Source organism: Podarcis liolepis (genome assembly GCF_965112155.1).
Source record: "Podarcis liolepis genome assembly, chromosome: 6".
NCBI classification, from domain to species: Eukaryota; Metazoa; Chordata; class Lepidosauria; order Squamata; family Lacertidae; genus Podarcis; species Podarcis liolepis.
In genome coordinates, this window is record NC_139559.1 from 36561262 (window position 1) to 36576809 (window position 15548).

Consider the following 15548-nt stretch of genomic DNA (forward strand, 5'->3'; position numbering starts at 1 on the left):
AACAAACAAACGAAAAAGCACTCAGTTGCATTCACAGAGTTAGTTGGGCCCATGCCTTTCCATACAGATGTGAGCAGGAGTAGCAAGGAGGACTTGTGCAGGGTTTTCCTTCTTCAGAGCTGAGCATGAAGTAAAGGAAAAGAATCATTTTCCTTCTTGAGTCTTGTGTGCCCAAGGTCTCATTGGCAAGCACAAACAGCTGTCGGCTATAATCCAAGCCCAAATCTGCACAGTTAGTCCAGTGGCATTTGAATGCCAAAGCCATACTAGCTAATTTCAGCATTATCTGGTTTTCTTTGCAGTATGTTTCTACTAGCGGAAAATGAGCTGCGATATGAGCCAATACAGTGGTGCCCCGCAAGACGAATGCCTCGCAAGACGGAAAACTCGCTAGACGAAAGAGTTTTCCGTTTTGGAGGTGCTTCGCAAAACAAATTTCCTATGGGCTTGCTTCGCAAGATGACAATGTCTTGCGAGTTCCTGCTGGTTTTTTTCCTCCCCCCCTTTTTCTAAGCCGCTAAGCTGCTAAGCCGCTTATCAGCTGATCCGATCAGCAGATAAGCTGCTAAAAGCCGCTAATAGCGCTAATCCGCTAATCCGTCAATGGGCCTGCTTCGCAAGACGAAAAAACCGCTAGACGAAAAGAATCACAGAACGGATTCTTTTCGTCTTGCGAGGCACCACTGTACTGATTTCTAACATAAATATACCTTGCAGAGTAAGTTTCAAAGATCCTGACTAATTTTTACACACACACACACACACACACACACACACACACACACACACAATCATCTGCTGTTCAAATCCTGTTCAGCTTTCAGGAATCAGCTAAGTATTGTCTCCACTCTTCTGTGCATGACTCCTAGTTATCCTGGTAAGTAATCCCGACTGCAGTTCCAATCATTAAAACATTCATCCTAGTTTCTGAAAAGAAAACCACGCTCAACTAGGCAATCTATGGTCTATCATTGCTTAATTCACTTCAAGATTTTATTTTTACTCCTCTCCTTTCTTCACGAAAAAGCTCAAGGCAGACAATCTTCTTGTTACACAATTAAGACTGTTCCTCAAGGCTGAAAGGCTAATGTTACTTTCATCAATTTTCCTCTTTCCTATACCATCAGTTAAAAGTTCAGCTATCCCACTGTGTACTATTTCAATTATTTTTGTCCAGTTCCTTGGAACGTACATCTTTCAAACACTGTATAGCTTGAAATAGTTCTCTCTCTCTCTCTCTCTCTCTCTCTCTTTGTAAATTCTTCATCTAGACAAATGCTAATTAAATTCATGTGCAAAGAAATTTGCAATGATGCAGGAATTAAATCACAAAGGTGAAGTAAAACAAGACAGGTTTTCCCCAAATGAGCTTCAATTTAAATGAGCAATTTTTCATTATCTCGCAGTATTTGTATAGTTTGCCACTTGAGGAAGCATAATGCCCAGCTTATTGTTCAACTTAGTGCAGGTGGCAGGGATGGGTGAATCTGTCAGTTTTAGTTTCTCTCAGGTTCTCAATCATAAGCTCATTTCTTCACATATCCATGTCAGGTTTTTTTAAAATTTAAAAGTTGTTGAAAATTCATCACTGAATTTCTACTAATATACACTTATTTGTATATAATTTTATATAAACACATTTTTGCAAAGCAGTTTTCCAAAATATAATTCATTTTAATGTTGTTTTCTCTAATGTATGCATTTTTGCACACAGTTCTACTGGGCAGGAGAACTGCATTGCAAAATTCAGAGAAGTGCAAATTTCAAAGAATGTGTTTTAGTTTGCATCTTGTTAAGGAAAGTGTCCTAGGTAAGTTCACCTTTAAATGCAAACTGAATTTCTCATACATGCATAGCAGGTGAACTTTTGTTCTTAGCTAGCATTGATGCATAACCATATACATAAGTCGGTACGAAATGCCAAATCTATTATCCTAAAGTGTTAGAATGGGAGTTCTTACTTAGTCTGTAAAGCAATTCACCCAAAAAGATAACATCCTCAGGAGACACTTTTCAGGGGATTCTGAGGGCTGCAGCAAAGGGGGCAGGAAATTCCCCTTTCACAGGCTTCTGTTGGATATAAGCCAGTGTCATTTGTGATTAGAAGTAGTATCTTGGCACAGATTTTGAAAAGGATGAGCACATGGACTTCCCCATAGTTGGCCGCAGAAAGAGGCCCATTTCCTTCCTTTTCCAAAATTACCAAATGGGAAGGCACATTGGTTTTGCTTGCATGTACGAGATAAAGCTTTAATAAAGTCACTAAAATACTGGATTCATTCCTCAGAAACAGTAATAAGAAAGTGGTAAATAAAAAGCATGAAAAAACAAAAAGAGGAAGAAGCCAAGTGAAAGGAGAATAAAGCGTCCTTTTTTTATTTTAAAGACAGCCAGCTCAGACAGAACCAGAAATCATTGTCTGCTGAGGAAGTATTGCACATATTTTGCAGAAATGAAATCAGTTTAGTCTATACCACATGAAAAACCTGAAACTGGAACCCATATCCAAATCTCTCCCAAGAGAAAAGAGACAAGACAGCATTATTAAATGGTTTTATTCAAACAGGCTTACTTTAAAAAAAAAAATGTTTGTGCATACATTCAGCATTTATCCCTCAGTATCCAGAGCAGTATAAGCAGTAAGCATCTGATTTTTCTCTTCCTAATATGTGGAACAGGAACTTGTTCTGTTTGGAACAAGATGAAGAATCAACTCAGGTGTAACTGAGACAGCCAAGTCTGTAGCCTATAGACTACAGCTGCCATATGCACATCAATTACCTATGTTAAAAAATGGAAAGGCAGAAAGGGAGCTCGAAGAGAAGATCTGAAGGAGTGTCTCCACCCGCATCGTTCAGCCCAGACACTGAGGTCCAGCTCTGAGGGCCTTCTGGTGGTTCCCTCACTGCAAGAAGCAAAGCTACAGGGAGCCAGGCAGAAGGCCTTCTCGGTAGTGGCGCCTACCCTGTGGAACGCCCTCCCACCGGATGTCAAGGAAATAAACAACTATCTGATTTTTAGATGACATCTGAAGGCAGTCCTTTTAGGGAAGTTTTTAATGTTTGACGTTTTATCGTGTTTTTAATATTCTGTTGGAAGCCACTAGAGCGGCTGGGGAAACCCAGCCAAATGGGCGGGAGATAGATGATAGATAGATAGATAGATAGATAGATGATAGATAGATAGATAGATAGATAGATAGATAGATAGATAGATAGATAGATAAGCACCAGAGCATCTCCTCTTCCTTCTGCATTGGTAATGCCTCCATACATCTTTGTATCCCTTCCCACCAAAAGCATGCAGCCCCTTCTTTTTCTAGGCTTTATAGACTGAGAGTTTTACCTGCCAAGTACTTCAAATATTTATGATAATTCTATGACATTCCTGTACCTCTGGCAGTTACAGTGGTGGGTTGGTGTGCAGTGGGGGTACAGGGTGGATTAAGAGAAGCCAGAGCACTTACAGGTTTCAAAGCGACTAAGCAGGTTTTCAAAGATGGCATCTTGTTTTCTTTCTTTTCACGTTTGTGAGACTTTTGGCAAAACTGATATTTGTTTTGCTGATCTGTGTTTTGATTTGATCTCTCATGCAACTTGCTGTTCCCAGACTATTCATTCAAATGCCTTCTAATTAATTTTAATACAGACAAGTGGGGACTTGCAACAATTCACAGCAGGTAAAGGCAGCGGAAAGGATTTTTTTTTTTCCTCAACAACTTGATTCCCTGAGTGGGTTTGTTTGTTTACAGATTCCATGAGGCTGGCAGACAGAAAGTTCCAGCTGCTGCGCCCCAGAAGAACCCAGGATCTAACAGCATAGCAGCAGTGGATGCTGCAGCAAATGTTCTGCAAATTCGATCCCTGGTTGCTTTTATTGGGTGTTAATTGTCTTTAAATTCCTTTAAACAATCACATGTTTTTACACTGGCCCTAGAAGATATTGAGGTAGAACAGTAGCAGTAGCTCTCTTTTAGCTTTTAGGCAGCACTAAAACATTCAGTACAGATTTTGCCCTTGCCTGGGTGACTCCATCTGGCACACAGCTCAATTCATACAGCTTAATGTGGGAGGTATCTAGTGGAACTCCCTACCTGTTGACAACAGGCAGGTCCCATTGCTGTGCTCTATCTGGCCGCTGCTGAAAACATGTTTTTTTAAAAAAAAAAAAATTGGCAAACCTACCCAGACATGTAGAATGCAGACATGTGCGTTGGTCTCTTTTTGCTTACAGCTGATTTAAATTTCTTAAGAATTGTTTAACTGTCTTTTATCGATGATTTTAATGTTTTAATTTCAATTTTTGTAAATGGCCTATTAGTTTTATTACAATCAAACAGGATATAAATGTTGTGAAATAATAATAAAATTATAAATACTAATAATATATACTAAGGTAATCTATGTTGTTACTCATTAATAGCCATGCACAAGTCTACCCATGACATCATTTGTCTTCACATGCTCCAACCCATGCTTATTTGTCTCTAACTTTTACATAACGGGCACCTTCAGACTGAATAAAAAGCTAAGAGGAATGACCTTATATGATTGATTGCCACACCGTTTCACTAAGAACAATGCCATTTTATACAACCTGTATTTTCGTCACCTCTCCTCTCCTCTTGCCTAGACATTATGCTCAGAATAGCTAGGCTTAAAAAGTTCCTTATGTAATTATTATTTATTATTTATTATTTATTATTTATTATTTATTATTTATTCCCTGTCCATCTGGCTGGGTTTCCCCAGCCACTCTGGGCAGCTTCCAACAAAAGATTAAAAATACATTAAAACATCAGTCATTAAAAACTTCCCTAAACAGGGCTGCCTTCAGGTGTCTTCCAAATGTCAGATAGTTGTTTATTTCTTTGACATCTAATGGGAGGGTGTTCCACAGGGAGGGTGCCACTACTGAGAAGGCCCTCTGCCTAGTTCCCTCACAGCGAGGGAACCACCAGAAGGCCCTCGGCACTGGACCTCAGTGTCTGGGCTGAATGATGGGGGTGGAGACGCTCCTTCAGGTATACAGGGCCGAGGCCGTTTAGGGCAGTCATAGGCAAACTCTAGCCCTCCAGATGTTTTGGGACTACAATTCCCATCATCCCTGACCACTGGTCCTGTTAGCTAGGGATGGGTGGGAATTGTAGTTCCAAAACATCTGGAGGGCCAGAGTTTGCCTATGCCTGGTTTAGGGCTTTAAAGGTCAGCACCAACACTTTGAATTGTGCTCGGAAACGTGCAGAAAACACCTACAGACAAAAAATTGTGCTGGTTCATTCTTCTTGTTTATTCTTTAAGTAGTTAAGCAAATACATACATTTACCAAGCAAGCTTTGTTTTCATCACCGCCAACCGAAAATGCAAAAAAGGGGTAAGCATAAATTAAATGCGATGAAAACACTTAAAAATACTAGGCGGATAAGGTCTATTGAGAACCAAATCATGCCAATATGTCTCCTAGCAACAGACTTTAACCCTGTAAATATTGTACTGCAGAGGAGGCCTCAGAAGAGGACTGACAGAAGCCAGCGAGGATAGTTAGGTATTCCAAGGAAATATCTGTATTGCTGCTTCTGCCTGTTGAGACTCCTACAGCTGCTGTTCACCAGGCCATTTTTTTTTAGAACAACATGCTGAAACATGACAGTTAGAACAAGATCTTCAAGTTGCACTATTCTTCTGTGATGAAATGAGAACAATTCTGATTTAAAAATGATGTGTTTGAATTTGTAATAATCCAGGTGTTTGACCATAGCACTTTCTGTACCTATTATCAATTTGGACATGAATAAAGGTGGCTTCATAGCATTTGAGGTCCAAGACTGCTAATAAAGCCTGAACTGTTGAACAGTATATAAACCATTGCTAGCGAACAATATATCTTTGGGTAGAAAATGAGGACAGCACCTGCAGCAGCACTCTTGCATAGCAGCTCTTCCAGTAATTTATAGCTTACCTTCAAGGCTTCTATGACAACATCTCGGGCTTCTAGTTCCCCTTCAAGAATGCTAAATAGTGTCAGTAGTTCAGGTTTGCTGAGTTTGTCCAGATTCATCTTGAACACCTGGAGAGAGAGAGAGAGAACATTAAGCTAGATACTGTTTTTGAACAGCCAGCAAGCATACTTTTATAATGCCATAAAGAACTTATGAAATACAAGTTTGAAGTTTCCAAGGTCTCAGTCTGGAAGCTCCTTTAAAAAACCCACCCACCCAACACTTCTCCTTTTTTATGGCCAGCATAATTACTTTGCAAATCAGCAATCCTTCACCGTTTCCCCTGGGCTCACAAGCATATGCACACCCAGATGGCCTGGGAACGACACAACTTTTAATTCAGCAGCACTAGCAACCAAGTAACAACCCATTTAACTAGGATAATGAGAGGGCTCATTAACCAAACTTGGCATTTAGACTATATAGCTAAATATCCCATTGAGAACCATTCTAAAGCCCTACAATTTTAAACTAAAAAATTAATGTTTGAAATACTACATAGAGTGTGGCAAAACCACATCCTACATACAGACACTCTCTGACAAAGTTTCAAGGCATTCACTCATGCTGGAATCACTAGGAGTCATCCTACCTAATAAATTTGAAGCCCCATCTATTAGAAGTCACTACGATACCAATCACGTGAAAGCATATTACCCAAAGTCAGTTTCTTTACACATTTTGAGTCCCACTACTCACCTTATTCCATCAAATAGTCAAAAAATAAATTACAGCAAGCCCGCATCTTGAAATTATGATATATCTATCTCAAAGTTTCTGTATGCTTAAGAGACTATTGCATGCAAAATGCTCCACATCCATTACCACTTTGCAAGTGATTTGTATTATTCTATGCTGATCTAAACAAAGACACATTTAGATTTGTTTAAGGCATAGTAGTGATCCAGCTGCTCAGAGAAGATGCATGAATGTACTGAATATGTCATAAGAAACTAGGCCATCTGCTGAATTCTCACTGCATTCATTGGATCAGTCCCATACTGGAGTTCAAGATGAAATATTGGGTTCTTCAGCAGAACATTAAAGATGTCAAAGGCAGGGCAGGGAGAGTAAAGACACTGCTGGTCTCATTAGAGATTCTTCTCCAAATGAATGCATAAGTATGGCTCTTTCTGGTATTGTGGCAGCTTGAACCCAGCATAACTGCTCATTACAACAGTCATCATACCATGTACAGGTACATTCAGTACTGCAGATAAACAAGTTGACTGTCTAGGGGGAAGTTTAAACACTTTGGAAAACTCACAAACGCCTGCTTTCATAATTTCCAACAAGACCAGACAGACCTAAATTGGTACCGACACAACAGAGGAGGTGATATGTTGATCTTGAAGTTAACAGCCACATTTCCCTGCTTTCTGAACTCCTTCCCTCAGGCACACATTTGAACTGTTACTATAACTTCCTGGCAACTCCAACAGGCCCTTCAGGAAGGCACAGCTACATAAAGCAAAATATGATGGACCACAATTTACTTAAAAATACAGTGGTACCTTGGGTTAAGTACTTAATTCGTTCTGGAGGTCCGTTCTTAACCTGAAACTGTTCTTAACCTGAAGCAACACTTTAGCTAGTGGGGCCTCCCATTGCCGTTGCGCTGCCGCCATGCGATTTCTGTTCTCATTCTGAAGTAATGTTCTTAACCCAAGGTACAATTTCTGGGTTAGCGGAGTCTGTAACCTGAAGCGTCTGTAACCTGAGGTACCACTGTAAACCATTCCAAACCTTTGTCTTGGGTTTTTACATCTACCTGTAGAGTTTGATGAGTTGCATAAAGTTCTCAGAACCTTGACAAGAAATAGCACTTCTCTACAGAAAAGCTGTGAGATAGAAGTAGCAGCAAATGGTTGGTAACTGAAGTTCAGAAATGTTTTACTCAACAGCAGTAAACAGATGACCGTATATTCCACTGATTGTAATATAAAAACCCAAAATCTGACAGATCTTTTCATGTTGGGAAGGGTTGACATCTATACTGTAAGCTGAAGCTGCTTCTTGTTCTTATGAGTGTTTCTACATCACACTATAGTTTATACACTTGTAGATTTACTTTAGGTGTCTTATACTACCTACCTTTGAATCCATTTATTATTTTCACAGTTACTAAACTGAGAGCGGGCGGGGAACTATCCATTGCAGAAACATAGACCAAATAATTTTGTTAGTATACTTTCTTCTTCGACACTGCGGCTAGTAAGTTCTGTGCTACCCCCAAATTTTTAAAATGTCACCAAGAAATGTACACGCATTCTAGCCAGAGTGAAGCAGCACAATTATTTTGTGAAGACAGCAACTTGCATTTCATTTGTAAGCCGAACAGGAATTACTGTCAAAAGCCTCCTTCATGTTAAACCTAAACAAACCATGACTATTGCATCATAATTCAATAAGAATGACATTTCTGAATGATATTGTTTCCACAAATGCACCAATCAGAAAAAACACTGATTGCAGCGTTTCTGAAAGGCCAGCCCAATATGTACCAGCAGTGAGGGTTTTTCTTTTTTAAGATCTGTGTTTGAAGGTTTTGCCTCAGATGCCTGGTGCTATTTCCTTGGCATAAACTACAATAAACAGAGGCCAGCATTTTCCTGCAATTATTGAAGATATTTCCTGTGCTTCTAAACTCTTTGACAACACATACCTATTACTGAAACAAGGCTCCTCTGTGCACAAACCTCATTTAAATTCATTGTATCCAAGTAACTCTGGAATTTTCAGCACTTCAAAAACTCCCCTATGTGCTAGCTGAGAATATGCTGTCATTCTCATGTAATGTGGAATGTATTACTTCCTTGTGGTATATATGCAAACACAGCAATGTCTACAGAGTATGTATAGCACTAATTCAATTTATCTGTACAGTGGTACCTCAGGTTAAGCACTTAATTCATTCTGGAGGTCCGTTCTTAACCTGAAACTGTTCTTAACCTGAAGCAACACTTTAGCTAATGGGGCCTCCTGCTGCCGCCGCGCCGCCGGAGCATGAGTTCTGTTCTCATCCTGAAGCAAAGTTCTTAACCTGAAGCACTATTTCTGGGTTAACGGAGTCTGTAACCTGAAGCATATGTAACCTGAAGCGTATGTCACCTGAGGTACCACTGTATACTTTTGAGATTAAAAAGTTATTTCCATTAATCTATTGCTAAAAAGTGTCCACAACCCACTTACTCTAGGGCAGTTGTAGCATCCTTAAACTGAGTAATTTTTAAGTAGACTGTGAATGCAGCCTAAAAACCACAACTCAGATTGTGTTTACCCAGATGTCAGAAGCCTCAGAAGAAAATTCAGTTGACGTTAATAAGTAAATATATAGGGCAGCAGCTTAAAAGCACAGTTCAGTGCATGTCTACTAAGAAGTAAAAAATGAGTAAAGCCTTGTGGCACATCAAAGGCTTTATGGCACAAAGTATTTACACTCTACATGGTATAGAACGCCAAGTATACAATGGGACTCCAAAAATGTTATTTAGGCAGCAATCTTATGCCCACTTACCTAGAAGTAACTCACAATCACATCATGCAATGTCCATCTCAAGTCACACTTCAGTTGGGTCCAATTGCTTACTATAAAGTTTCACAACTCAGAACTTTGCATATAAAATCTCAGAAATGCAATTTTCTTCATTTGAGGAAAAAACATCACTTTCCCACAATCACTAACCCCTTATCTCTGTCTCGTACTAAAGATATGAAGAAAAATGAACCTGGAAAAATCTAAAAGTCAAGTATGTATCCTTGTGCCAAATAAAAATACAGTGGTACCTCGAGTTACATATGCTTCAGGTTACATACACTTCAGGTTACAGACTCCGCTAGCCCAGGAATAGTGCTTCAGGTTAAGAACTTTGCTTCAGGATAAGAACAGAAATCGTGCTCCGGCGGCGTGACGGCAGCAGGAGGCCCCATTAGCTAAAGTGGTGCTTCAGGTTAAGAACAGTTTCAGGTTAGGAACAGACCTCCGGAATGAATTAAGTACTTAATTTGCTACAGGTAACACTGTAGATTATTATTTTCCCATGCTGACTGATAGCTATTTAAAATAAAGGTCTTCATTTTTTTAAAAAAGAAGAGGGATTCATTCAGCAACAGCCATATAAATATCTGTATGTACAAATCTGATATTTTTTGCTCAGCCTGCAGGTGCACAAGAAATCCAATTAAATGACTTCTCGGTGATTGCAAAGACATTCAGTACTTTCTAAGTACTGATATGGTAAAATCACAGGCTCCTCTACATTTATAGGATGTCTGTGAGGATGCAGTTTTTGTATTTCTAATTTTTTTCTACAGAACTCTTGATAGTGCTGCTACCGCTTTGCTTCAGGTTTAAAATGCAACAATAATCTTCACTGTCTTTTGAGAGGTATTTTCAGAACTTTTATTGAGAAGCAGAACTCCAACTCTAGGAAAGGTACTTGATGCACATTCTTTCCATCATCAGAAAGACATGCCTGTTCTTTTATTTATTCTGTCACCAATTCTCTTGCACTTCCCTCTTTGCTGTCCTGTGAATTTCCAGCACTGTTCTGAGAATCAGCTAGCAATGATGCCAAGTGATAGATCTAAGCCAGCACTTTGTCCATTAAAGGCAGAGTTTGCAACAGGCACATCTATGGGGCCTGTGAATTGGAGGCTGTTCTCAAAGAAATGCTGTTCATGAATATCACTCACACAGGCCAGGCTGTGTGACTTGGAAGCACCTAAAAAGAGACTAGAAATAGCTAACTGGTGCTGTAAAGAATGAATGCTTGGATTTATCAAGCCAAAAAAGGATCAGTTGGCATGTATCTGTTCACAGCATCAGTTGGCATGTATCTGCTCACATTCAGCAATGGAAGCAGAACAGATATGATCGGAACTACTCTGTGTATGTTTGGTTTTTTTACTTATAGAAGAGGGGTAGCCAACACGGTGCCCTTCAAAAGTTTTGGACAACTCCCATCTGCTCCAAGTAGTTTGGCCCATGGGCAGGAATGATAGGAATCAAAGTTAATAACACCTTAAACTGATAAAAGTTACTCCTTGCCACCAATGAACATGCTATGAATGAGGTCTTTCAACAGGAGGGCAACCCATCTAAAACTCAATCAAAATCAGCTTGCTTCCTAAACCATGGTTCCTTCAGCCATGGTAATACATTCAGCCCAACAAAAGAATGAAACAAAACCAACATCTTTGGATGTGGGGGCTCCTCTTCAGACATTTGTGTGTTTAGTGCAAACATACAAAGAGGATTTCTAAGTGCATTTGGTTGAACAAGTTTAGCAACCTCCCTGTGACTGGGAGCCCAGTTAAATCAGAAATGAAAAGCTTGGATAGCTCAGTTGGCTAGAATAGAGCATGGTGCTGATTGCAGGTTCAATCCCTGTTTGGGAAAGCTGCATATTCCTGCATGGGGTGGGGTGGGGTGGACTAGATGATTCTCAGGGTATCTTCCAACTCTACAATTCTATGATTCTATGAAGATGAGTCCACGCACTTGAGGTGGTTGGGTCAGAGCTCCAGATAAAATGTTTGAGCGCAGCTTATGGCAGCACCCTTGTTTCATAAACCATATAGCTAAATGGCCATTTTTATAGAAAGCTGCACAAAACCTACTGTAGCATACAAAGTCACTGCTGGTTTACCTTCTTCAATTCTCCAAACTGAAGACAGTACAGTGGTACCTTGCAAGACAAATGCCTCGCAAGACGGAAAACTCGCAAAATGAAAGGGGTTTTGGTTTTTTGAGTTGCTTCGCAAGATGATTTTCCCTATGGGCTTGCTTCGCAAGACGGAAACGTCTTGCAAGTTTGTTTCCTTTTTCTTAAAACCGTTAATACAGTTGCGACTTGACTTCAAGGAGCAACTCATAGCACACGGTGTGGTAGCCTTTTTTGAGGTTTTTAAAGACTTTGGTGATTTTTGAAGCTTTTCCAAAACTTTTCCGACACCGTGCTTCGCAAGACGAAAAAAACCGCAAGACGAAAAAACTCGCGGAACAAATTAATTTCGTCTTGCGAGGCACCACTGTAGCTTCAATTCGTTTCTCACAATCATCCCCCTAATAAAGAGCTTTTTTTCAGTTCACGTCATATCATATTCTGGAGATTCTAACTGGATATCATTCTGCCTAATCCAGGAACTGCTAAACATTTACTCTGAGATACAAGCTAGCCTTTCAAGGGCTTTCCGCATTCATCCTGGTACATACTCTTAGTAGTTGCAAATGAGTGAAAGGCAGCTTTTGCAAATGAGTCAAATAGAGCCTTTACCAGGAGTGGGAAATGGACTGCTCAGTGTCCCCGCAACCATTCTATATCTATAATAAAATAATGCAAAGGGGGACCTTTTACGTGACATGGCATGAAACCCAGAACTGAATCAAGGGCAGACCACTTGGACTTCATGAGCAGGAAGACATACGCCATCCTTCAGGAGGCAGCCATGCAGGCTGATTAATTGTGCAAAGTTACCTCCCATGCACATGAACAATTGTTTCATTCTCACTTTCCTCCACACCTCCCTCCACCCTTACTTTACATCTTGGATTTCTCAGTCAGAAGGACTGTAAGAAAAAAATTCAGTCTGACACAACTTGTTTCCAAAAGAGGCAGACAGTGTTCAGTGTGGAAATCCCCATTTTAGTCTGCCTGAGGTAAGCCAGCTGGAGACAGCAGCAACAATGAAAGCTGGAAAAAGCATGGGGAAGTGAAGAACACACAAGATTATCTAGTGGTGTCCTAAGATAACATTAAAGCCATTAAAGCTATGTCACTAGTGGGTCCTGGAATAGTCTGTTGCATTATGGGATCTTGAGAATTATAATTCTGAGTGTAATCCAGATCGCTGTTTGCTGCCTGAAACGTTTAGAATGGCCATATGGCCATCTGGTTTCTTTCCATTTCCTCCATTGAAGTCACTGGCATGCGTGTAGTGTTGCACGTGAACAAACTATAGTTGCTGCAACATTTCTGCTTAATATTAAAGGCACAATAGCCAAAGCGACGAGGATAGCAAATTATCAAATTTACAAAATGCATAATAGCAATAGTTTTGGGTGGTGGCAGTTAAAGAGATCTGCAGGAGCATATTTGTATTATTATAGTCAAAAGGAAATACATACACATCTGTTCATGAGCATAGGAATTAAAAGTTTTAAAATCATATTCTTCAATATATCCAAATCAGAACCTCAGACTTTGTTTCCTGCCAATCCAAATGAATTTACTGCTAGCAATCGTTAGAAATATAACATCTTCATTTTTAGGGAAAAAAAAAACTAGAACATACAACTAATTTCCTATACAACAGTGTGTTTGCTTTTAGAATTCCTGCAAACTTATGCTGTCAGTGCTGTTATGGGCACTAAACACACCTTCAACAAACACAGATTCGGGTATAGCAGTGGCATGCAAGAGCAATAACTTTCAAAGAAGCAGAGATATTGGAGGTAGTGGCTAGAGTAAGTTACAGTGATGGCAAACCTTGAGGAACCATATCATACATTAATATTGATTTTTGAAAATACTAATAAGTCAGTTTTTAATTACTAAATTAGTAATCTCATTACTCAGAAGAATTTTCTAAATAAATAAAAAATCGTTCTAGGAAGAAATGCTTTACAATATTCTCTAATGTCATACAAAACTACATACCTCTGCAGGTGACATGTAAGATCACTATAATATTAATTGAGAGGATGTCAAAACATAAAGTGATTGCCAGAATCCTTCACTGAGTCATGAATAAAGTTTGACATATAGTAAACAAATTTTCATGTACTGCAAATGTTTCAATAGTCCAAAGTAGCCCTTTATTTAAGCAGTCAATATAAATACTTTCTATTTTTGTTTCAGCCATTTGCTTTTCCTAGTCTCGATCTGTTTCCAGAAAGAAGTCCTACCGAACACTATCCTGGCACCCATTAAAAAGAAACAAAAACCCTCAATTCTTTTCTGATACTTACCAAATTGTTTTCAAGCAGATCTAAAACAATCTAAAACCAAACATTTCATACAGCAATCCTCTAAAGAAGTCTGTGACCACAAGGTTTATCTGACCTGCTCCTGCCCAAAACATACCTTTGTGCTCACGGTACCCCACAATCACCAGTAATTTTCATTCCCCCCTCTTTGTTGTTATCACACCAAAGACTCATTTTATTACTTAGAACAAATAAATACACTTTCTTCCATTCCATACACGCTTTAAAACTTGCTCAGCTTGTGCATGTGCAAAGTGCTTCATGCTGTATCACCAAGCTACCACAACCATCCTTAGACTTCTGAGATTGTGAGGGTTCTCAGTAAACTCTTGATCAGCAGCACTTCTCATTTAGGAAATAAAATATGGATTACAAGACAACCAAACCTTAGAATCTCTCTCTCACATACACACAGCTCCCAAGTCCCAGACATGCAGGGTCATTTCACACATTATATAGTTGTAATTGTGTTTTCCCATGATAGGATCTGTTACAACTGTGCAAGCAAACACTAATTTTTGCCAAATGTACAAGTTATTTTTTGCATTAACTTTTATTGATCATCAGTTGCATTTGAAGGTTCAGACTGATCTCTGAAGGGGCCCTACGCCCAGTTCCCGCTTTTCCTTTTGCGACTTGCTCAATGCATCCCCCTCTCCCTAGTACCTGATGTTCTAAAACAAGGGCAGGGTAACTTTTTCTGCCAGAGCGCCAGATTATTACCATCGCTCTGAGGGCCAAGTGGACGAGGCCAAGCGTTAAGGGGGAGCTAAAGCTGAATGAAAAACAGAGCCTTTAAAAAAATAAAAAGCATCTCCAAACGTAAATGCAAAACACACAGAGAGAACATTTTAAAAAAATTAAAAAATGAGCAGCTGTAGTCTTAAAAAATAATAATCAAAAGCTGTGCTCTCTAACCAAACAAACAGAGAGAGCATTTTAAACCTGCCGGTCCAAACTTAAACGCAAAGGAAGCTTTTCTAAGCCAGCAGCTCCAAACTTACATGCAAGGCAACGCACAGAAGGCAGACAATGCTGAAGTAGGCAAGCTCCCGGTGGAAGACTTTATCAGCGACCGAGTGAAACAAAGCAAACAGCCTTTTTCACCGGGTGGAGGAGGGAAAAACACACAGAGAGAAACAAGCAGCCTTCCCCCCCCCCCCCTGGGTGGAAGGGTGGGAAACACGCAGAGAGAAACAGGGAGCTCCCTTTCCTTATGCAAAAAGGCTCAGCGAGGGGAGGACCCGGAGAAAGCAGCCCTTACCAGAGCGATTCGCAAGGAGTGCCTTCTCCAGCCTGGCCTGAATGCAGGAAGTAGGAAATAGCGACGTCTTTCTGAGAGCCCAGGGCGTCCTTAGCAACCACCTTAGCGACGGACCCTCTGGCGCCAAATTCAAAAATGCTTCCAGGTAAAGCTTCAGTCGGAGCTGCTTGGCAGAAATGCAGCAGTGGAGGCTTTTCTGTCCCAACCAGTGCTGGATTTACGTATAAACTAAACAAGCTGTAGCTTAGGGCCCCACTCTCTTGGCGCCCCCCCCCAAAAAAAAAGCAAAGGGGAAA

At 40.0% G+C, this 15548-nt stretch overlaps 1 protein-coding gene across 2 annotated transcripts in view; it reads right to left on the minus strand.

The window, feature by feature from the left end:
* The window catches only part of CTTNBP2NL (CTTNBP2 N-terminal like), a 30274-nt gene extending 14954 nt beyond the window's left edge, over positions 1-15320 (minus strand). Inside the window, exons 1-2 of one of the 2 annotated variants that reach the window (XM_083508903.1) lie at positions 15253-15320; positions 5959-6066 (exon numbers count right to left, since the gene is read on the minus strand). In XM_083508903.1, the coding sequence (XP_083365029.1) occupies positions 5959-6057 (99 nt within the window). In that variant the 5' untranslated portion in view covers positions 6058-6066; positions 15253-15320. Of the gene's footprint in view, positions 1-5958; positions 6067-14992 lie in introns of both variants that reach the window. The other variant, XM_083508902.1, reaches the window with a different exon arrangement.
* Between the last annotated feature and the right edge of the window lie 228 nt (positions 15321-15548).